Source organism: Empidonax traillii, unplaced genomic scaffold, assembly GCF_003031625.1.
Source record: "Empidonax traillii isolate 1590-97213 ecotype Southwest subspecies unplaced genomic scaffold, ASM303162v1 scaffold31:size1920502, whole genome shotgun sequence".
Classification (NCBI taxonomy): Eukaryota; Metazoa; Chordata; class Aves; order Passeriformes; family Tyrannidae; genus Empidonax; species Empidonax traillii.
The window spans coordinates 251,044-274,512 of NW_020955224.1; the positions used below are offsets into that span (position 1 = coordinate 251,044).

At 45.0% G+C, this 23,469-nt stretch overlaps 1 protein-coding gene across 1 annotated transcript in view; it reads left to right on the forward strand.

The window, feature by feature from the left end:
- EHD3 (EH domain containing 3) overlaps positions 1 to 23,062 on the forward strand; it is a 30,303-nt gene extending 7,241 nt beyond the window's left edge. The window contains exons 2-6 of the mRNA XM_027911159.1: positions 200 to 376; positions 5,286 to 5,383; positions 17,968 to 18,380; positions 19,345 to 19,509; positions 21,021 to 23,062. Coding sequence (XP_027766960.1) covers positions 200 to 376; positions 5,286 to 5,383; positions 17,968 to 18,380; positions 19,345 to 19,509; positions 21,021 to 21,548 — 1,381 coding nt within the window. The 3' untranslated portion in view covers positions 21,549 to 23,062. The remainder of the gene's footprint in view (positions 1 to 199; positions 377 to 5,285; positions 5,384 to 17,967; positions 18,381 to 19,344; positions 19,510 to 21,020) is intronic.
- Positions 23,063 to 23,469: the final 407 nt, after the last annotated feature.

Sequence of the window (23,469 nt, forward strand, 5' to 3'; positions counted from 1 at the left end):
TAAATAAGCTTTAAATGTGGGGATCCTAAGTAGAAAAGCTACCACGACATTTATCAAACGATTCAGTGACAGTGCTAAAAATAGTCTCAGCAGGATCCATGCTCTTGAGCTTCATAATTACACTGCAGTCTTCAGTACAACTCGTTTAGGACTCGGGCAGCTCATGTATCATGTCCACACCCTGTTCTTTTGCCTGCAGGTACCTGCTGGAGCAGGATTTCCCAGGGATGAGGATTGGACCAGAGCCTACAACTGACTCCTTTATAGCAGTTATGCAAGGAGATGTGGAAGGAATTGTTCCTGGAAATGCATTGGTGGTGGATCCCAAAAAACCGTTCAGGAAACTCAACGCCTTTGGCAATGCCTTTTTGAACAGGTCAGTACTCAAGAACTTACTTGTTCTGGAGAGTAAAGCTAGAACTTATTCAACAGCATAGCTAGTAATTTAAAGGGATAAGGCATTGCACTTCTTTTCCTCCCATCCACATGGCTGATGCAAAGCCATTCCAGTCCTACCAGGTGCACAGAAGTCACTTGCTGAAGGGCTGATTAACAAATGCAAGTGAGGCAAAACTTTATTTCACTTGAACCAACAAAACAAAAATGACATCACAGCCTGTTAAGCTCATCCTGTAGGAGTCTAACGGTAAATCTCTTCATTACACTCGCTCTCCCTTGCTTCAGTATTGCTGGCTTATTCCATTCTGCCATCAGTTTGGTCCCTTGAAGCCAGATAGTCCGACCGGAGTCCCTGAAGTCAATACAGGAGTAGAACTGGCACACAATGACTACATCTTTGCTTTTTTTGCATTGTTAAACATTGCTTGAATGTCCTCCTTAAAACACAACCAGGCTCTCTTCATTTTGATGCCTAATACATATAACCTCAGGTGCAAACTAATGACTTGTTAATGGTTGTCTTACCCACAAAAAAAAGTAGCAGGGGGTTTGAACAGTGGCTCTGTGACATGAGGAATGTAACCTTTCTATCCCCTAGACCCAGCCCAACCTGGGATCTAGGCCTTTCAGGAAGCCAGCAGCACACACCCATATCCTAGATGAGCACAAACTGTGCTACAGCAGACAGATGGGAGCAAACTGACTACACCCATCATCAGTGCCTTCCCTGCTAACACAGTGTGGGAGACATTGGAAACATGGCAGCTGCTCAGCCTAACAGCCAGGAAAGCTGGGCTGGGCTCTGGCTCCCTGTCTAGCTTCCAAGCTTAAGAGAATGTCTGTCCAGAGGGCGCAGCATCTCCTACCAGCACTGACTACAGGTGTGCTGCCATAGGCTGCAGGCAGATGGGGAAGGGACCTGCAGAGAAGATGGGAAGAAGCTTGATGAGAGAAGGGGGACTGAGCTGGAGTCGCTGCTGTGCAGAGAACTTCCCAGTGCCTCAGGGGGACTCTGGAAGCAGCATCTGATCACTGCACAGGCCCATCAGTCAAATACACCAACATGGTCCTGCACCAGAAAAACTTTGAGATGTTTTGAATGTTTTATTGGGCCCAGAACATCTGTGTCTGACCACCAGTTAGGTCAGGTGACTAGCCGCTCCCTACACCAGGGGAGAAGGGTGATTTGCCCTAAGAAAGTAACAGGCCTCCTGCATGTGCAGAGATAATAGATGAAGAGGGCGTCATTGAGAGCAGCTCTACTGAGAGCCAAGAACAGCAGTACGGAGAAGCAACATCAGGCCAGGCATGGGGGGCAAAAAAGGAAACGCTTCTGAACTGGACTGACTGATGTGTCCTGAATGCAGTTTGCTGCTAATACAGCAAGGGATCTCTGCAGCCATTAACCTAGTTCACTGTATCATGCGGTGTTCTTGTTACTCTTCTGCTACTCTTCCTTCTCTTGAGGAAGGAGTCATGCATGTGCCTGTGAGGACAGCAGGGCAGAGGGACACAGCAGTGATTCAGCACCAGACTAAGTTTTAGCAGTGCAGGGAGTAGCCACAGGAGCTAATGACACCTTTTTGTTGCTGATGTTAAAAACAAGAGGGTAAGGATTTCTAAATGGACAGAGGAAGACACGGTAAGGACTAGCTCAGCAGTGTGAGCCTCACAGTGCTGAAAATGCAGATGGTAATCCCCAGCTAACAAGGAAATTAAACACATGCAAGGGCCAGAAACTTAGCAGATGTATGTCCTGGTGCACCCACTGGACCAGATCAAGCCACCCACACGTACTCCTGCTGTGTGCCTGGCCTCTTGGCTGGAAACAAGCAGAGCTATCTCTGCCTTGCACGTATCTTGCTGCTGCGATGTGTATGCCAAGGTCCTGCCCTCAGCTAGGAGGCTATGGGCAGAGAATTTGGACAAGGGAGCTAATCTCCAGGAGCCACCCCTCCAAGCTGAGATAAGAGTGACCATGGGCAAGTCTGTCTGCTTTACCCAGGGAGGTTAAAGGTAACGCTTGACTGCACCAGTGACAAGGAGCAGAGCAGCACAAGGCAGTAGCATTCACACAGGCCAAACTGGTGTTGGCTGAGAGGTGGCAGCCCACTGTGTCCTGAGGGATGCAGAGCCTGCTGCTCCAGGAGTGGGTATTTAGCCTTAGTTAGGAACCCTCATTCCACTCCACTAGAGACTGGGATCTGCTGCTTTTGAGGAAACAAGGGAAGAGTGGTAGAGTCAGGATTTGGCTGGGAAACAACGAGAAAATTGTGCTGCTCAGAGCGTGTCTCCTCCCCCCCTTCATTCCCAGGACATGGAGTGCATGCCCATACTTGGGAGATAGGGCCGAAGTTAAGGGCTGACAAACTGCCCCGGGGCTGAAAGGAGGATAGCAGCTCTGCAGAATCCTGTCACTTGTCTGCCTCTCCTTGCCCCAGGTGGTTCCCGGGTATTGAGAGGAGGGCTTGTCTTCCTTTCTCCAACTCTGCTGACTGAACACCAGCTCTGGAGAGATCCCAGCAGAGAGATTACAGTTTGCACCTTGTTATCAGGAGGACTTGTTTGGCACCAAGAGCCTGGAGCAAAATCAGGAATCTCAGACATTACTTTTGTGTCACACTGATGGGGTTTTGAGAGTCTCCCATCACCAGACTCTGTCTTGGGAAGCTAAGGTGGAGTCACTCCTGCTTTTGTGACTTCAACAGCAGGAGACATCATGGATAATAGGTTCCCCCTTCAGCCCTATATTCTGCCTGTAGAGGTAGTGAAATCTAGTTTGGCACCACGTTCTACCCTGCATATGGCCCCAAACAGAATTAGGTCATGCTCCCTGAGGTCCTGCAGTTCTGCTGGGACAGCAGGAAGGCAGCAGCCTTAACAACCTTGCCAACAGAGCCAGAATGCACTCAGTCGTGCTGGCCTCTGACCTTATATCTGAAATCTCCTGTGGAGTACTTTTCCTAGAGAAACTGGTGGAAAATCCCCTTGCCCAATTTAATGTTGGAGCATGAGGAGTAGTCAGGATTGTAACAATGGAGAGCAGACTTGAGTTGGCAGGACAGGGGAATAACACGACCTCCTGAGACTTTTGTTCTCTGCTGCTGTGCCTGACACTCCACAGGATTACCAAGCCAGTTCCCTCTCTTCGATATGAGGTGTTACACATTCTGAAATGCACTCTGTTGCCACCTGCCAAGCTGTAGATGTGAGAGAGAGAAAGAGGCTGGCTGTAATATGTGGTCTGAAATAGGTGAGAGTTTAGGAGAGAAGACGTTCTTCTAACCCATGAGGATTCACTCTTGTCAGAATCCCTTGGAGCCATAGTAGAAAAAGTAGAAAAACTGGGGGGAGGTTGTAGCACAGCCTACAGGAATTGAGAGGTGCAGGGGCTTCAGCAGAACCAGCTACTCATCAGAGCAGTGCAGGGCCCTGGCTGCCATGTCTGATAGAGTGGTCATTGTCCCAGCCCCCATCCTTTATGTGTTTCCCACAGTACCGTGTTTTTTATGCCTTGGATGTCACACCACCCTATTAATATGCATTCACACACATTTATAGCTGCCTGGAATGCCAGCTCAAAAAGGTTGTCCATGAAATGCCACTGGGAGCCACATAAGGGGATAGGCTTTTACTGTCCTCTGCTGTTACTGGCAACTGAAATAGATGAGCTGCAACCCACTAAGCACAAAGTGGCTCTTCTTCGGCAGTGATTTGCATAGATACAGGATGGGGAGCAACTAGCTGAAGAGTTATTGCACAGAAATGGACCTGCAGAGGGGGGAGCAGTAGATTACAAACTGAATGTTAAGTTAACATTGTCATACTGCTGTTAAAAAAGCAAACATTTTACTGAGATACATAAACAGGACTGTCATATGTAAGAGATAAGCAGCAATCCATCTACTCTGCTCACCACTGGCAAGGTCACAGCTGGAGTATGTCAGCTTGTCATCATGCCTGAAGAAATATGTGGAGCAGTTTGAGAGGACCCAAAGGAAGGCTGCTAGGGTCTTCAGGGATTCAGAAATGAGCTACAAAGGCAGCTAGAGAGAACTAGAAGAGATAGGAGAAAAAGAAAAAAAAACAGCCACCAAACTGTTTTCTGCAGAGGAAAGGCTGGGGGGAGGCAGGATGACAATAGTGTACATTGTGACAAGAGGGGAAAAATAAATCATTTTCCACATCTACTGAGTGGCATTGTAGCATGGTAATTGTAGATTAGACATTAAAAAAAAGAGGGTTTGCTGTAACGATTATTGAGTAATGGAGTAGACTCTCAAGTGTTGGTGAGTCTGTATTGTTACAGATTTGAAGAACACTTTAGACAAATACCTGATTGATCCTACCTTGATGTAGACTAAACAGCCGCTTCAGAACTCATGCTGCCTATGCTTTAGTATTTCAGTGGTACAAGAATAGCACACTTTTTGTCTGTTTAAGACCAGATTTGAAAGAGAACAGAAGTTCTACAACATTGCTGATTTTTTTTTTTTACCAAACCAAGTTATTTCAGTTCACATAAGTTCAAGACTCTACAGGGAAATGCTTAAGTGAAGAAAAACAAATACCACTTCTTGCTAAAATCAAAACAGCACATTAATGAAAACCCAAATATTTTCATAATTCACAATTTGGGGGCCCATGTAAGAAAACATGCCATAGGTCATGTCTGAGCCCCGTGTTCCAGAAGCAGCAAAGGAGTCAGAGAAAGATGCTTAGTTCTACCTTCTTTTTTCATTTCTTGAAGTAACAGTAGCTCCAAACTCCAACTGAAGACTTGCAAGATCAAAGTCTGGCTTGTCCTGTGCTGCCTGTGATGTTCAGCACATCATAAGTACCTTTTGCCTTTCTTCTTTTTTTAAACACGTTTATTTTCCACACAGGTTTGTTTGTGCCCAGCTACCTAATCCTGTATTAGAGAGCATCAGTGTCATTGATACACCAGGAATTCTTTCTGGAGAAAAGCAGAGAATTAGCAGAGGTAAGTCCCAAGTTCAGTTCTCTTCCAAATGTTGCTGGTGAACACCAAAGGAACTCTTCAAACTATACAAGCTGTAGATAGAAGCAGTAGTAGGAGCCTCTCAGAGATACAACGTGACTTTGCAAATGGAGTTCAAAGAGACATTGTTTATCTCCTGCAGAGAATTTAAGTGTTGCTGAAAAGGTCAGCAGTACCTGTGTCACAGTCCCGTATTTCCCCATGGAAGAGATTTCCATCAGAAGGAGTCAATTAATACCTCTGTGCTTTGCAGAAACACTTGTTCTCAGTGACTCACTGATGATCCATAGCCAAGGCTCCCTTTGTAATCAACCTGTTCTTTCCAGATGACTTTGCAGATTTCTTGCACTGTTCAGGCTTCCTAAATCTGGTGCAGGACTGGATTAGGTTTAAAAGCCATTGGCATCCAGGTTCCCCACTGCAGTTTGGTTGAGCTCAAAGGGACCTTGAAGATCCTCTGGTTCCAACCCCTGCTGTGGGCAGGGACACCTTCCACAAGACCAGATGCTCAAAGCCCCATCCAACCTGACCTTGAACATTTACAGAGATGGGGCATTTATAAGTTCTCAGGACAGCTTGTTCCAGTGTCTCACCACCCTCACAGTAAAGAATTTCTTCCCAGCATCTAACCTATACCTACTCTCTTCCAGTTCAAAGCCATTCCCCCTTGTCCTGTCACTACATAACCTTGTAAATGGAGCTGATAAATAGCACAGTCTGTTAGTGAATTTCTGAGGCTGGTCTCAGACCCACCCTCTGAAATGGGCAACATCTTTATACTTTAAAATCTGTGGTCAGTTTCTTAGTCTGTAAGGTAATAGTGGCATAGCTCGTATTTCTGGAAGGTTCCTTAGATAAAACTGCATCGTTTATTGAAAGAAAGCCAGGAGTACTAATCTGAGTGTTCAGGTCTGAGAAGATCAGTTCTCATTCACGCTCACTATTAACAATGCACAATTAAGTTTCAGCAGCACAGGCTCTACCCAAAAGTGCTGAGGTCTTTCCCGTATTTCCGTGTTCTGTCCCCTAAGATCTCAGATGACTCATGACTTTCCCAGTTTTATAACACTTCTCTGCATTGAAATTGTTCTTGCAAACTTCCTTTTCTCTTTTAATTGAACAGCCACCTTACACAGAGCCGGGTCTTGTTTGTTTTGCTGGGATCTTCCACCATTAGGGACCTTAGCTAAGGAAGTGTCAAGAAAGCACAGCTACAGTTAGTTGAAAACTCGCATTAACCTTTTTCAGCATGGGTCTTTGCACTTCTAGGGGATCATAAATTCCAAGGTGTGCCAGCCTTCATCAGAAGGTTGGAAAATATGCTGTGGAAGCATTCCACCCTTCAGCAGAAAGTGTTATAGAGATAAACAAAAATTTATATTACATGGTGTAAACAGTTTCCAGTTAAAAAATGCCACTGAAAGCAAACAGTTCTCTTGTAGAACTATCACAGTGAAGGAAATTTGCTTAGAAGGAAATATTTTTGTTATTTAAAAAAAAGGAAAAAATTGAAGGTGAGTCAGAATGAACCCATTTCAAGCCTCTTTCCCACGTCTCCTCACTAATTCAAAACTCTGACATACATTGCAAGATTTTCCTACTTTTCAGCTATTTACAGAACTAAAAATATCCTTCTGCAAAATACACTGGCACTTCTTGCTCCTCCTTTTGCAAAAATTTCTGTCAGCTTTCCAGTGACTCTTGGTGTCCCATTCTTCAACCTGTCGGTCTGACCTCGGTGCCGGCAAAGTCGTGGGGCTGATCATCGTGAGAGCAATCACAAGTGGGGTTCCCCAGGGCTCAGCACTGGGGCCAGTCATGTCTGATAATCTGGACAAGGGGATCGAGGGCTCCCTCAGTCAATTTGCAGATGATACCAAGCTGGGCAGGAGCATTGGTCTGGTGTATTGGCAGGTAGGAAGGCTCTACAGAGGGATCTGTGGATGGTTCTGAATCAAGGGACCAAGGCCAGCACTGTGTTTACAGTTGACCTCAATGATTTTAAAGGTCTTTTCTAACCTAAACACTTCTGTGCCTCCTGCAGCTACTCTAATAAATCCCAGCAATGCCAGAACATGCTGATGCACGGCTGTGCACTGTAGGGAAAGTCACTGGTGCACTTTGACACAAGCCAATAATGCCTCTCCAAACATCTGAGAACAGCTGAGGAGGCTAAAGGGAGTCCCAGTTTTGTAAACTTTTGCACACCATACCTGTTTGTAGAGCTGCAGACCTGTCTTAACATGTGAAACAGGTTCTTCCTGGACAACTTTTCTGCACCTAGCACAATTAAGTGCACTAGGGGCAAAAAATTGGCACGTTGCACGTTGGCCTTGTGACCACAGTGTGTGGTCATTCAACCCTTTTGCCAGGAGGCAAGAACTCCAGATGGAGCACAACCATCTCCTGGTCATTCTGCCATCCCAGGAATTTTCTCTGCCACATCTCCAGCCAGACAAAGGGGCTGTCACAACTTGTCAACTGACCTAATCATGTCAGTTAGAAGTCCAGTGTAGGTGGGGTCTCGCTTTGTGGGGTCTCTCCATTTGCATCCAGGACAGACTGAAACTGGTCATGTGGGTCAGGCTGGATGACCTTTCCATAGCTACAGGGCAAGATCCTCACGTGGTGTAGATCAACACAGCTCTGTTGAAGCTGGAACAGCTCCAGCGATTTCAGTCTGCAGGGAGCAGAAAGAGTCAAAAGATTGTTGAGGTGCTTGTGTTTAGGAAGGGCTGCTGCCAGGCATTGCCTTGAGCTTATCTCAAGGGAGCTGATGTTTGAAAGGGAGTACTCATCTCCCAGCTCCTATCGAAGAGGAATAGCAAAAAGTGGTGAGGCTGACACCTTTGCCACTGAGCTTACAAGCCAGCTGCCCTCGGTAGCAAGTTGGTTTTGGAGGCAAATAGAGCAATAACATGGTTTCTAGGCAGAAGACAAGACAGGCTAAAAACTGCTGACACAAAAAAATGCACCTGCTCTTCTATACCTTCCCAGCCTGCTCAGATTTCACTTAGGAATGAAGCAAGACCTGAGGGAGTCTTACAGAGATTTCCCAAGAAATTTCTTAACTGCTGGGAACAGGAGAGCTCCTCTTACCCACACTGCTAGTACTAGGTTTTAAGACCCTCAGACTGGGGTACCTGTGAAGCAAGGTCAGGGAAGGGAGTAGGTAGTGAAGCAGCTTTCTGTCACACATTTGAGGGGCAAAGTAAAGATTCAAAAGATGTGGCAGGCTTTCCCAGCCTGCCCATCCCATGAGAACCAGCAACATTTCTAAAAATAGGAAATTCTTCTCAGTGGGAACATCACAAGTTGTCTCCTTTCCCATTAGACGTCAGAAGCATTAGCTAATCTATACGGTGCCAGTTTAGCAGAATAACATGCTATCAAATCTTAGCAATCCTTGAAGGCCACCTTATACTCCTGAATTTCAAATTTTCTGGAAGCTGTTCCTGTTATTGCATCCATGTTTCAAGGAACAGGAGCATGGAGCTGGGTTTAAAGAATTGATTCAGGGGCCACATCCAGGTTCTGAAGCTTTGCATTTATCTGAACTGAACTCTGGATTAAATTCACTGCCTCACTGGTGTTAAAAGAGTAACATGACAGATAACACAGTCCCTTCCCCATTGGACAGACAGGATATGCACCAGCACCTGGTGTTAGTGCTGGCAGTTCTCAGCTTCGGACAGCCAGCAGCAGGGTAGCAAGCTTTCCTCCAAGGAATGCTGTATAATCCCGATAAACGGCTCTGCAGTGGCTCTTTTCCAGGATTACATGACCATAAGAGCCCCCATCCCCTCACAGAGCAACCCCGTGAAGTTTCCCAGCAGCAGACCTGCAGGTTTAGGCCTATCAAGTGATTGAGGGTGATGCAGTCTCTCATAGCTGAACTCCACATCACTTTGGCATGCAGTGAGATCACCGGCATTGACACAGCTGCTGCTCTCAGGCTCTGGTAAAAAGTGTAGCCAAGGAGCTGCCTGCGCTGATCTGTCCTACTGAGCTCCTGTGACTCATGCACTACTTTGTGGTGGGCACCCATGGTGTCACAGGTGTGGTAGTTACACCCCCTAGGACATACTGGTTTCATTTTCAGGCCTGGTGGGATGTGTTTCCAGGATGTCATGGCCCAGAGTGTCCTGCCCTTCAGTGCTTCTGTATTATCCTTGCCTGGAAGTCAGCCATTTCTCTTCTGGTCTTTTTTACAGACTGGGGTATGGATCTGTGATGGCGTGTAAAGAGCCAGTCATTGCCTTGTCTCTTGCTCTGTGTCCTTCTCCTTTTGTTTATTGTTTCCGGGGAGCACGAGGCAACAGTAAGCTGCAGAGATGCCCGTAGGGGAGGTATTTGTACCAAAGCACAGCACAGTCCTGTCTACTTTGACAATTTGATAATAATGTGGGTGCTGTCCATTTGCAAAACACTGTTCTGGTGTCACATAATGAGCCCAGGCCATCCTGCTGGGAGAGAAGATGAGAAGGGGATGACTGTGCTGAAATAAATGAGGACAGAGGGGAGGGCCACAGATCAGGTCATGCAGTACAGCAGAGCCAGGGCAGGAGTTAGGACTTCCTCATAATTCATCATCTTGTGCAGTCTGCCATGCTAATTGAGCTACCTGGCAACAGGAGCTCGTGCGCTTCAGTGGCAGTGCCATCCCTGGGGGCTGAGCCTTAACGCGCTGCTGATCGTCTGTCCTGACCTACACGTGCCCTGAGCTGAGCAGATCCAAGTCTGCCAAGTTCAGTGACACCCTGACCAAGCTGTATTTGATCCCTGTTTTGGGGTAGTACTTCCTGAATGTATCCTGAACACTTATTTCATCTTCACCCTCTGTATGCCACCTCCTCCTTTTCCTGCGTTAGCAGTGAGCACAAGGTCCTAGCCAGGAGGTAAGGAGTGGCAGTGTCATTCCCCATCTGCTTTCTTTCCAGTATGCAATCTTCCAGTGTTTTTCCAGCCTTCTACCCATTCTGCTGGCTGCAGTGCAGCCTAGGCATTCCACAGCCAAGGGAAAAAGCCTGTATACACTAGCCTCGCTGTGTCTCCTGGGAAGGAAGAATTCCCAAATGACCAGCAGCTTCAGCACCAGGGACACTTAGTGACTCACCAACCTGACAGCACAAAGAAAAATGCTAATAGCAACTCTTGGGCAGGGCAGAGCTCTCAGACTGGCTGTGCCTCAAATAGCCATGATTGGAAGGGAAAGGCAAACACCAAGGGAATTGATGTTCTCCCACTTCATGCAGTGCTGTTTAGGGTACAATGGCAACAGGAAAATATTTTTTTCCGAAGAGTTTTGTCACATGTGTTAGCAACAGGATGATACACAACTAAGGCATCCACCCTGAAAGCCTCTAAAAGGGAAGTATTTCAAATATTTGCTATACTACTCCCCACCAGTGATGTTTGCTTATATTTTGTATTTCATTCTGCCTGGGAGGGCAAAAGTGCACTAGTTAGTTTTTACTTTCCAGTTCACCTCTATTACTGCAGTGCAGTAGCTGCTCTGCCAACTTGCCTGATTTTATCACATACTGTTCCACTGGAAGGCTCAGCTCCTACAGTCACACAGTTCTGCACTTCCTTTAAGAGCAGCGTAAAAATGAGCAGAATATCGACACTGTTTTCATAATTTTTATTTGTAGAAATGCATGTAGCCATGAGCCTAACTCTTCTGATCTGAAAGCAAGAAAGTCTAAGATTATTTTTGGATTTTTGGAAAACCATTATTTTATTTGGGGAGAGGGTCTGTCTCCATGATTTCAGTTGGAGGTATCAATATATTTTGCGGTTCCAGAACTGGAAGAAAAAAATAAAAGTAACACAAACCAGCAGATTTAAATGGCTGCAAACATAGAAAGAGTTGTGCTGTTTTGTTGGGCTTTTTACATTCTTGCTAACATACAGCAAGTACTTAATTTGTGTTACTAAACGAGTCTGATTTTTAGAACAGCTGTTCAGCTTGTCCATGTGTTGTCCACTGTGCACTCCAGAAATATCCTAAGTATCTATTTCATTAAGGAAAGATAGTCATGCCCATCAGCATCTCATCAATTTGCATTATTTATGCCCATCATGCATTCTTTCAGCATCCTGAGTAACAATGGAGAAGGAATGTGTTTCCTGGTCACTGATGGCTGTCAGTTACCGGTGGCCATTTCAGGCCTTGTTTTCAAACATGATTTCTCCCAAAATTAAAATATGTGTACTGGGAGAATTCCATTTGTGTTTGAAAGCTACACTAAAAAACTTCCTTGGAATCCCAGCTACACATTAACGCTGCTGCGCACTGACCTCTCTGGAATATGTGGCCTATATTCAGATGTCTTTTGAGGTCTCAAAGTCTGGCTAGGAATTGTCCTCAGAATTGGCTCAAGTACCAGGAAACGCTCCATCCATCTGTCACCAATGGCAAAGCTGTAAACTTGTGGAGGGGACAACTTCTGCTGCGTGTACCTAGAAGCTCAACAGGCTGTTGTAAGGAAACAGTACTCTCATCAGTTTTACTCCATCTGATTTGAATATGCTTACTGAGGATTCGTTCAGTTTCCACTGACATAAAGCAAGAGTCCTGTCAGGCTCAGTCTCTTCCCAACCCTGAAGCTCTTGCAGTAAACAACATGAAAGCAAAAGGCCACAGAGTCTGCCAACTCCACGTACTGGTTAATGTAAATGTTAGCATTGTTCCTGGCTGAGAGCATAGACAGATCTGCTGTGCTTTGAGTCCTTTTGCCTTTGCTTTGGAAACCTTAGAGTCTCCAAAATGTATTTAATGTTTCCACTGGTTCTTGGTACAGAGGAGGAAGAAATGCAGAGCACTGGCTGGATGATGTCGCTCCCAGTGCTCTCTGAATCAGCAGCTCTGGGACAGATTATTTCTTTGACTATAAGCAAAGGCAGAGGTGATCAGCAAGCTGAAGCTTGCTCTGAAATTATGACATGTAATGTTCAAAGAAATCTTTTCATCCCAAAGGACCTCTGTCTACTTTCCAACACACCCACGGATATACATTACAAGGATCTCTTTATATTCCCTTGGAAGGCAGCCACTTCCAGAGAGAAGTATGAGGAGTATGGCAGCTTTTTACAAAGATGTTTTGGGCTGAGCTGCAGTGAGGTACCTGTACCCATCCCTTGCTTTTCATCATCCCTTTTGTCCTCTCCTTGCTGGCACTACCAGCTCCTCACATTCAGAGAAATTTGCTCAAATCACTGTTGTTCCATCCAGTCCCAGCACCCTTCTCTCTCCATGACACCATCACTCTCTGGGTCTCACAGGAGCCACCCACCCAGCTTCCCACTCACTTTGTGTGTCCTCAGAGGGATATGTCACCTTCCCCTCCCCCACTCCCCTCCTTTGCTGCTGCTTCTGACCATCGTGTGACCTTCTTTCTCCTTTGCTTACAACCATCTGTCACATTTGGGTAACACCTGCCCCTCCTGGCACATTCTCCCCCTCTGCTGTGGGCTACCTGCTTGTTTGGCCATGACATAAGTCCTCTTCCCTGGACTTTAAATGGCTTTCAGGCAGGACCATCACTGTGAGCAGTCAGACTAAGCCTCAAAACCCTCTTGTTCGATTATAAAAATTCAAATCAAGTCATTAGTTCCCTGGAATCAGCATTCATTTAATCTCTGAAGAGCTGTTTCCTCTCTAGGATAGTCAGTGTTTAATGTGTCAACTGTCCCATCTTGTGCTGTTGTCCTCAGATGCACGGAGCCGGTCTGTCAGTTGACAGGTACGGACACAGCTAAAAAACTCTACCCTATAGAGTGGCACAGTCTGGTAAATCTTCAATCTCTGGATAATATCAGCTTTAGAAAGATGAGAAGGAAGCTCCTAGTGACTCAAATTCAGCAGGAAAGAGGTGAATTGCTAAAAGCAAGAGCACAATTTACGGCAGGAGTGACAGCAAGCTGTGAGATACCTGGTGCAAAGCAGCAGCTTTGTGTTTTTCAGCATTTCTTGATATTGCTGTTCCCATTCGATCCCACCTGAACTCCACTACCACAAGATCTGTGGCCATGGTTCCACAAAACAGCAAAAGCAGTAGTGGGCATGCTACCAGACAAAAACCCAGCACAAACAAACAAAACAAACCTAAACCAATACGCAGTGTAGCTACATGGTGAGGAGTGCTGAACCAATGCATGCCCACTCATTGCTGGTTTAAACTGGCTTTAAAATGTTACAGCCAGGCAAATTTTGTGCTGGGCCAGGTATCATCCATCTTCCCACAGTCAGCATAAAGACTGTATCATGCCATGGTCTGACTTGACAGAAGTGTAATTGCATAATCCTATCAGATCTTGGTGAAATGGTGCTGTCAGGTATTCCAGTGGTGCACAAATGAGTATTCAGTAAGCCAGCCTGCCTTATGGAGTCTAGGTGGCAGGGTGTCTGTAAGATCATTTTCTCTCCAGGCTGAACCCACTGACAGCCCTGCTGACTTGTCAGCTTTGTGTTAAATCTGTTGAGTCCTTTTCATGCTGTCAGAAAGAAACCTGTCCCATGAAAAAAATTGTCTGATGGGAATAAAACTGTTATCATGTTCATCTTGTCCTCCTAGTACTGTATGGTTGGGATTAATCTTCTATTCATGTTCACCTTGTCTGGAGGTTGCGAAAGAAGCTGCATCAGTGATGTTAGAGAATGTTTAAATATGCATCGTATTTTTCAACAGGAATGCAAGTACAACCAACAGATAGGAATTACTGAACAGAAAATTATTCCCTTAACAGTTCTGTCTGAACACCCCTGTAATAATAGTTTTGCATTTACGCAGCTTTGGCAAGCAGATGGCTTCCCAAACGCCCTGTAACTTCACAATGTAACTGTGCTGTGTGTGGACAGCTTCACCCATCACTGAAACACTGCCAAGTCAGAGATAGTAACTGGCTGCTTTTGTGAGAGGCCTTAGCAACACCCTACAACACCGAGAGAGGCATAAAGAGACATCACGTATTTGCAGTGGAATGAGCAAGGGACACTATGAAAACTCCTAATTTGACTGTAGATGAAGATCAGCTCATAAACTGATAAACACACTGACAAACTGCCAGAAGGAAGAGTCAGGCTCTGTGTAATCAAAAAGGGGCGGGGAGAGTAAATTAAAGTGAGGATCTAATGCTTAAATTTAATTACAGAATGAGCCTCCTGTGTTTTCAGGTGTTGAGCACCTCCAGCTTGCCCTTTAAATTTTACATTGTCACTCTGTTACCCAAATGCTTTAGTAACAATCTACTCTTTTTATATGCTGAAAGCAAAACTAAAGAGTCAACCCTACTGTTGTCTCATGTATGTAGCAATTCTCGAGGCACTTGTCTGTGTGAGAAAACACCACCAGTAAGTGACTCCAAGTAGGTATTTGTAAACAAAGGTCTTGTCCCACCTGCCCTTTCCACACGTGTTAAGAAACAGTACAATGCTCATGATAATTTTCCTGTCTTTTCCTCTAAAGTGTCTCACACTTTCCCTGAGTGCCAAAGCAAGCGGGACATACAAGGGGAGTGTGTGGACTGGGCTTTTGTCCCAGCATGGGATGCAGATGAGTCCATGCTGTTGACTGCTCTGAAACATCACCAAGTGTTACTCCCCAGGGCTTTGTTCTCTCATTAATGGGGATATGCAGGACAGCTGTCAGGAGAATATCTCTGAACAAGCAAAGAAGCTCAGAAAGAAAGTCTGCTAATCAATCTAGACGTTTAATGAAGTCCACGGAGACATTCAAGACTCACTGTGTGTTACTGTAGCAGCTGGGAATACACAAAAGGTCTGAGCAGATATTAATTTCTTTTTCTTGCTGGGTAGAGAAACATTTTTTTTTGTCAATAGGAAAGAGAGGCTCACAGAATAGATACCTTCTAAGTGCTACTGTGGATCCAGGCTTGATACAAGATAAAAATTATCAGAGCTAAATACCTAAAGATACTTTTGGAAAAACCTTGAGACCCAGGCCGATCAAAGAGCTAAGATCAATCTCCCAAGTCCTCGGTTAATACCAAAACTACCGTACCACTCTTTCTACAGCCCCCTCTTCTTTTAAATAATCAGTTCCCACTTTCACTGAATCACTAAAAGGTGGGCTGACTATCAGTTGCAGACACTTTCTCTGCCTCATCCCAGCCCCTAAGTGAGCCTAATAGAGACTGTTCTTCTGCTGTCAGAGGGGAAATATTTACACGATCTGACAGGACATCACAAGCATTACAAGGTATCCTAGAGAGCACAATTCTGTTTCTCCTCTTGACTCTCCCAAGAAAGAGGCTGGAAAAAGTAGCTGTGGTAGAATTAAAACATGTGCCAGTTTCACAAGAAAACATCCCAGTCAATGAGATTTGACGAGATTAAATGCACAAACATCTCCAAACAAAGTCACCGTGACTCATTGCTTCCATGATGAAAATCCAAGCTGTGTTGCTCTGTGTATGAGGAATAAACTGTCTTGCCATGCCAGATGACTTCCAGCACAACCTCAGCAGAACTGAACATTAAGTGTGTGTGTAGCAAAGTTTGAGGGGGCGTGGGAGGTCCCTGTTTGCAAATTCATTGATCTGCTTGCAGAGGGACAGCTTACAGTCTGAACCCAGTCCAAGTGAAATGAGGTATCGGCATCAACTTCATCTTGCTGCCAGTCCCTCCTAGCACAGGTTGGGAAGGAGTCAGCATGCTTAGCTTTGCAGCAGATATGCAGTTAGAGCAGTGGAGGTGAGCTCCCTACAGCAAGAACACCTAAGATTAAAAAGCTGACGTTAACCCAAGTGTTAAAAAAGGCTGTTAATATTTGAAAGCAAGCAGGACCAAGTTTATTTCAGTTTTAAGAGTCTGACTCATGACTGTTACTGAGGTCAGATACATGGACTGGACAAGATACAGAGCTATCAATATAATATATTGAATGCTCAGCAGGTCTTTGTCAAAAGTAATGCTAATTCTGAATTCTCTGAAGCTCTCAGCATCAAACATAGCTGAGCAAAGAGCCAGGCTCAGCGTTGTTTACTGCTGCTAGAGAGGGCGCTGGTGTCCTAAATGAGCAGAAGGACACTGGTGGAACAGACATCCATCTCTTCTATCTGTAATTTCTGTAGATCCCCTGGAAGACAGCAGGGCAAACTGTCCACATCCAAGAGCACACACCCACACCCCACTACCCCCTTTTCTTGTAAGGAACAAACTGTAATTGACCAAAGCAGGACACTTCCAGTAATAACACTTTGCGTTTGGTCTCAGTGGCAAAAAGTTAATATCAACTGAAGAGAAACTTCACGCAGGCTTTAGTCTTATCTTGGCAGCCAGGATTTCTCTCCAGTTTGCTTAGTCAGAAGGGAGAAAAGGCCAGTGGCAAAAAGCAAGATCAGAGCTCAGCTGTCCTCCCTTCTGTAGTTCCAATCTGATGACTAGGTTGCCCTCTAGGTTTTGGAGGGGACAGAAAGAAAAAAGGAAGGAAGAAAAAAGAAAGGGCAGGAGGAGGAAAAAGCACCGAACTAATTATCATACATTTATTCATGAAAGCCAAGATTAAAATAGTATTTTAAAGGATTTGAATGCAAATAGCATTTGCTCTGTCCTGATTTTCCTTAACAGAGTGCAGCACTCTGGCAACAGAGATAACCCCAAATGTTGCACAGCATAGGAGAGCCTGACAGAGCAGAGGGAGAGAATGAGCTGGTCTCTCTCCAAGGCTTTAAAGAAGGTGAAAAACCACCACAGAGCTAGGAAAGAAGGTCATTTTGTTGCTGTCATTACTACTGTTTTAAGGACACATCTCCACACACCCTATTTATCACACCCTCTGTTGCCTGAAGAATGGACATTATAAGTCCATTATCCTTAGTCTTGAGGCACGTGAAATTTGAACCCACTGTTCCTATCTTTAGTCCACCTCTGGTGTTCACAGCAATGCTGTCTGCTAAGCATCAAGCGCTTAGCTAAGTGAACACAAATTGTTTGGCTTTGTGCACATGCAGCAGGTATGACAGGATGATTACTCTGGTAAGGCAGGTTATTTGCATCCCGGGTTTTGAATTGGATGCAACAAAGTTAGTCTCATCCAACTAGACAAGAGCTGAGAATTAATAAACGGTAGAGATATGCATCTCAAACCAGTCTGCGTGCAAGTATTGCAATTATCCAGCTTTCTACAGCCCTTGTAGGCCATGCTGGTGGCCAGTCATGCACAAACTAGACCTCTCTTATTGCCACATACTAGACTTCTGCAATAGCTCTTTGATGTAGTGGTTGTCTCATGATATGCATTTGAATGAAGGATCTGGAGCACAAGTTCAAGACTTCTTCAGGTGGTCTCTTAATGTGAAGAAGAGGAGACCTGCCCTTAGCTGTGCACCTCATGGGCATTTCAGTGTGAAGGACAGGGCCTCATCTTCACCTTCTTTGGGACAAGAAATGATGTTTTGTGTTTCTGTTATCAAGCTGGTCTACTGGAGAGCTTCCTCTGCAAGCTTACTCTCTGTTAGGCACAGGTGTAGTTCGGGTACAGCAAGTAGGCTTCTGTAGTCCTGTGCATGTTGCATCTCTTCTCTTCCTCCACCCCTTGCAGGTTATGACTTCGCCGCTGTACTGGAGTGGTTTGCAGAGAGGGTTGACCGCATCATTCTCCTTTTTGATGCGCACAAGCTGGACATCTCTGATGAATTCTCTGAGGTCATCAAGGCCCTGAAAAACCACGAGGACAAGATGAGGGTTGTTCTCAACAAGGCCGACCAGATAGAGACTCAGCAGCTGATGCGGGTGTACGGTGCCCTCATGTGGTCCCTGGGAAAGATTGTCAACACTCCTGAGGTCATCAGGGTCTACATTGGCTCCTTCTGGTCCCATCCCTTGCTCATCCCTGACAACCGCAAGTTGTTTGAGGCAGAGGAGCAGGACCTGTTCAGGGACATCCAGAGCCTGCCCCGCAATGCAGCCCTGAGGAAGCTGAATGATCTCATCAAGCGAGCACGGCTGGCCAAGGTGGGTGTTGGCGTGGAACCCCCAAGCACTCATTTTGGGCTGTCTGCAGCACGCAGGCTATGGAGAAGTTGTTTTGGCTAGTTCAGCTCGCAGAGCTGGTGGATCCTACTCTTTTTCCATCCCATTTAACTTGGGCCCAGCATATTAGCCCTGTGCATTTCAAGGAAGAAAGCACCTCCATTGCATCAATCATGGCAGGCCAGAGCAAGGATCAAAGCAGGCAGCACTGGAAGGGGATCTAAAAAGAGTTGCTCTGTGGTAGCAACTTGAGAATTAGGACCAATTCAGTGTATCAGAATCATACACCGAGGGAATTGTTAAGCTCTTGTGTCTTTTGCTTTAAATTTTCTTACCCAAGAGAGATAGCTGGCTTAGATGGATGCAGGAAGTAGAGACTCACACAAATGATGAATAAGCCTGCACTATGTGTGCAAATTTGAAATGAGCGGAATGAAGCCCCTAAAAATACAGGGAAGAGCCCCATACCAATTGAGAAAAGATATCAAAAGATCATCCCTAAAAAGCTTTCTGTTCAAGGGTCTTCATTTCTAAGAGGAAATGATTAATTCACCATTCAAAAAAAGAAGCCAGAATGTTTCATAAGGACTGGTATTCGTACTAAAACATTAAACAAAGTCTAGAGCGCTCCAAAACCTGTATGTTTGGTTTGGACTGGAAAGGAACTATTCCCAGGAAGGGCATATGAATGTTACTGCCTGTATGCCCAGGACTCGCAGTGTTTGCACCTTGTCTCAGCAAAGCCAGAGTGCACAGCTGAGCAGCACTTACTTAAAGCACTGGAGCAACAATCCATAGGCACAGGCAAGCTGAGGAGCTGAGCTTGCTCTTCAGGGTGGGACAAGATGGAGTTGAGTCCTGGGCGCAGATAGTCTCTGCTGAGAAGAATTTTTCTGATGTGCTATTTTACACTTGTCTTTATTCCATGTAATTTAACTCCCTTCAGGTCCATGCCTACATCATCAGTTCTCTGAAGAAGGAAATGCCCTCAATGTTTGGGAAAGACAATAAAAAGAAAGAGCTTGTTAACAACTTGGGAGATATTTATGCCCGGATTGAACGGGAGCATCAGATCTCGCCAGGAGACTTCCCTAATCTGAAAAAGATGCAGGTAAGCACAGGCATCTTGGCCAAACATCCAAGGAAAAAGCACTAGAGTAACCACAGGGAATACAACAGAGCCATGCAGACATTGATTGTTGCCACCTGTAAGGAAAGGCCTTCTGTAATGTTGAAATGGGCTTTGAAATATGTGCAGGCTATATTTGGGCATGAGCACTTCTTACACATAGAGCTCATGGGAAGCTGCAGCTGCCTTCATTTCTCAAATTTTTGCCCATATAGCACTTAACAGCAAATTATTTCTTCTATTTTTCTTTAATTCCAGGACAATTTGAAGAATTTTCAGGCCTAAGAATAGTTAATTTGTATTGAAAGGAAAGCTGTGCCCTAAAAAACCTACATATACCCCTCTTCCCAAGAGCTATACCTTTTTCGTCTTCTACTTCACGCTTTGTTTCTAGAAAGAGAGAAATGAAGGTGTGAAAACTTAAAGCCCCTTTTCTATTTTAAGCAGAGAGGCAGGTTTTCTGTTCTGCAGACCTGAGACTTGACCCAGTGTTCATGCAAGTCAGAAACTTCAAAGGACCTTGGATCAGAGCCTTGTATTGTGTATTCAAACAATGCTGGACAGTGCTGCATTGCTGCGTGGCTTCAGTCCAAGCAGAAACCTGTTCTGAGTTGCCAGCTGTCGAGGTTGCTACTAGTTACCTATGAAAAACACAGCATTTGCCTTTTTTGTCTTTTTTAAAGTAGATTTTCCATAAGTTGTTGGGAGTGAGATCAATGGAGTGTATCCAACAGGAGATATCATTCCCTGCTTGTTAAAATGTGTGTTTAAGTGTTTAAATACTGTACCAATCCATTAGAAGCAAATAATGTGGATTAAATGAGCAGAGGGTGAAGGATAAAGCTGTAGGTCATTTTGCAGTTAGAAGAGAGTTCTCTGAAGGCCCTACTCAAAGCACTTTTGCTTAGCTGTGAAAATTACAGAATCTGAGCCATGTAAAGATGCGCTTACATCTTACAGACATGTCACTGTCTTTGTGACATCTGAAAGATGCACTGCGTGATGATGAGTAATACAGGTTTTTTTCCAGAATGGCATCTCCTTCCCAGAGTGCAAAAGGGGGAAGGAATGCAGAACACTGGCTGGAGGAAGTAGCAAGAGCTGCACAACCAGTTTGCCTTGAACAATTTGGTCTTCAAGGAGGTTGTTTCTGTGTGGCTTGGAAAGGAGGAGTCTTATTTTTATACATGTACATCATTTGGGCTTTTGAGCAAACTGCTTCCCCTCTCTGTATCATGTCAGCCCCCCTTTGTAAGCAGAGAAGGTCATTTTCAGTAGGACTTAAAAGAGGATGTAAGGAATAGCAAGGCCAGTCAGGGAGACCCCATCACATGCTGAGGAACGGGGCTGCCAGAGAGGGAATGCCAAGCTCCCCACTCCTCTGCAATAGCACTTTTTTTGAGCCAAGCAGTAGGCAGGCATCCCACTCTACACCATTGCTCCACAGTGCACAGCCATGTTGCTCATCTCCTGCTGTGTTGTCCTATTTTAAGGATCAGTTGCAAGCCCAGGATTTTAGCAAGTTCCAGCCTCTGAAGAGCAAGCTGCTGGAGACTGTGGAAGACATGCTGGCCAATGACATCGCCCAGCTCATGGTGCTCGTGCGCCAGGAAGAGTCACAGCGGCCAACCCAGATGGTGAAGGGAGGAGCCTTTGAGGGCACCTTGCACGGTCCCTTCGGCCACGGCTACGGCGAAGGTGCTGGCGAAGGCATCGATGATGCCGAGTGGGTGGTGGCCAGGGACAAGCCCATGTATGATGAGATCTTCTACACACTCTCACCTGTCGATGGTAAAATAACTGGTGCCAATGCGAAGAAGGAGATGGTAAGGTCTAAGCTGCCAAACACGGTGCTGGGCAAGATATGGAAACTGGCTGACATCGACAAAGATGGCATGCTGGATGATGAGGAGTTTGCCTTGGCGAATCATCTCATTAAAGTCAAGTTGGAGGGTCATGAGCTGCCAAATGAGCTCCCTTCCCATCTCCTCCCTCCATCCAAAAGGAAAATAACAGAGTGAAAGCAAGGTTACAGGGAGAGGGAAAGGGAAGGGGGAAAAAAAAGATCTAGAAAAATATGTTTACTTAAATTATACCTTTAGATGTGAGATCACGTTTGGATTTATACCTACTTTGCTGTATGAAGAACAAAATCTAAAGCAGAACAAAAAAGTCCAATCCTTCATGATAATATGCAATTAACTCTTCCAGTATACTGTCCCTGCTTTCTAATGTGTAGTCTGTAAATATGAAGGTAAAGAAAGGACATTGCGAGTAGGAGACTCTTAAGCAGGAGTAGAAGAAAACCTGATGTGGGCTGCGTTTTTTGAGAGTGGAATAGGCACTAATAGAAATCTGCTAACTGCCAGTATCACTCCTGAGCTTTGGCTGCACCTGCTGCCTTTTAATGGGTTGTGTAAACTTCAGGAGACTGAAATCTTGAAGAGAAGACACAAGGTCTTCGAGCTTTTGGCCAAACTAAAGAGTACTTCCTAATTAACATAAGCCCACACTAAAATACTAGATACTAAACCCCAGGGTGAAGAATTTTAAGAACCTTGATTCACTGTTAGATGCAAATTTTACAACATTCCCCTGTCCTTAAAAAAAAAAAAAAATAAATAAAATCTGAAAGAGCTCTGAACTGGGTAGCTGGAGTTCCTCATTGTTCACTGTGGGACAGGCACTCAGAGTTCCCAATCGTCACTACCTCCCATTCCATCCCCAGGGGAGATTTGTTCTGCAGGCATGGCCAAGAGAACCAACCTCCAAAGGAAACGGAGGAGTGGAGTACTAGAGGCAGACATCAGGTGGGTTGGAAGGGAGGAACACTGCTCCCAGGCTCACTGAACATTTCACAACCAGTGGATAGTGTTTCCTCTTTGAACAACGGTGGTGTCTGTTGTCCCTGTGACGTGACGTGTTTACTCTCATTGTGCACACTGAAAGCTACCAGGCCCCATTCTTACTGTAAAGATACAAACCCCACACTGTCAGGTAGATGGGCCATCACAAGAGCAGAGAACACAGAGGGGCCATGGGCAGAGCTTGCTCTGCTGCCTGTGCCTCCACAAATCTAGCCACGATATCAGCCTTCACACACTCTCCTCACCACACAGTCACACTTGATCCCCTCCAGAACCTCTACCCTGAGCCAAGAGAACTTCCCTTCTTCCTTCATGCTCTATGAAATTTTTGTTTTCAAGACTCAATTTTAGCAGAAATCCCTTAATTTCCTATTTCATTTCCTAAACACACACACGCACGCACACTCTTCTGGTTTTTGTTGTTGCTTTGGAGCAGTGTGTTGTTACAATTCCTATTGTCACTTTATATAAGCTGAGCTCCTACTGTGATGAAATACCAAGATAAGTATAACTTATTTTATATCTCTTGTGTTCATATTATATAGAGAAATATATTCTGTGTATGTAGGATGTGCTTATTGCAGTACATTTATCACTTGTCTTAAAAATTAATGCATTAACCTTTTTTTGTACCCTGGTCCTAAAACATTATTAAAAAAGAAAGGCCAGATCTGTCTGTTTCTTTACATTGCAAAAGGAAATGCAGCTGAAAAGAAAAAAAGCTTGTCTCCATGTGCAGCAGAATGAGGAAATTATCCTTTAACACATTCCCAAATGTGCATGTACAGATCAGCCCAGCTGGACACGGATGTGCACTGCTGGGGGACTGCTTGACAACTGCAACATCTTCTTTCCCTTTTGGCAGTCACATCACAACCTCCGTACTTGCCAAAGCAAGTGGAATTTATCCACAATTCAGTGTAGGGGAGAGATAACAGCCAAATTCCTTTAGAAAAGGGATATATTGAAAGAGTTTCTTCCTGCTACTTACAGATGAGAATGCTACAGATTTATCAAGATCTGGAAAGGACACAAAAAACCTCAGACTTAAGTCTTGCTGACTCTAATTTTATTT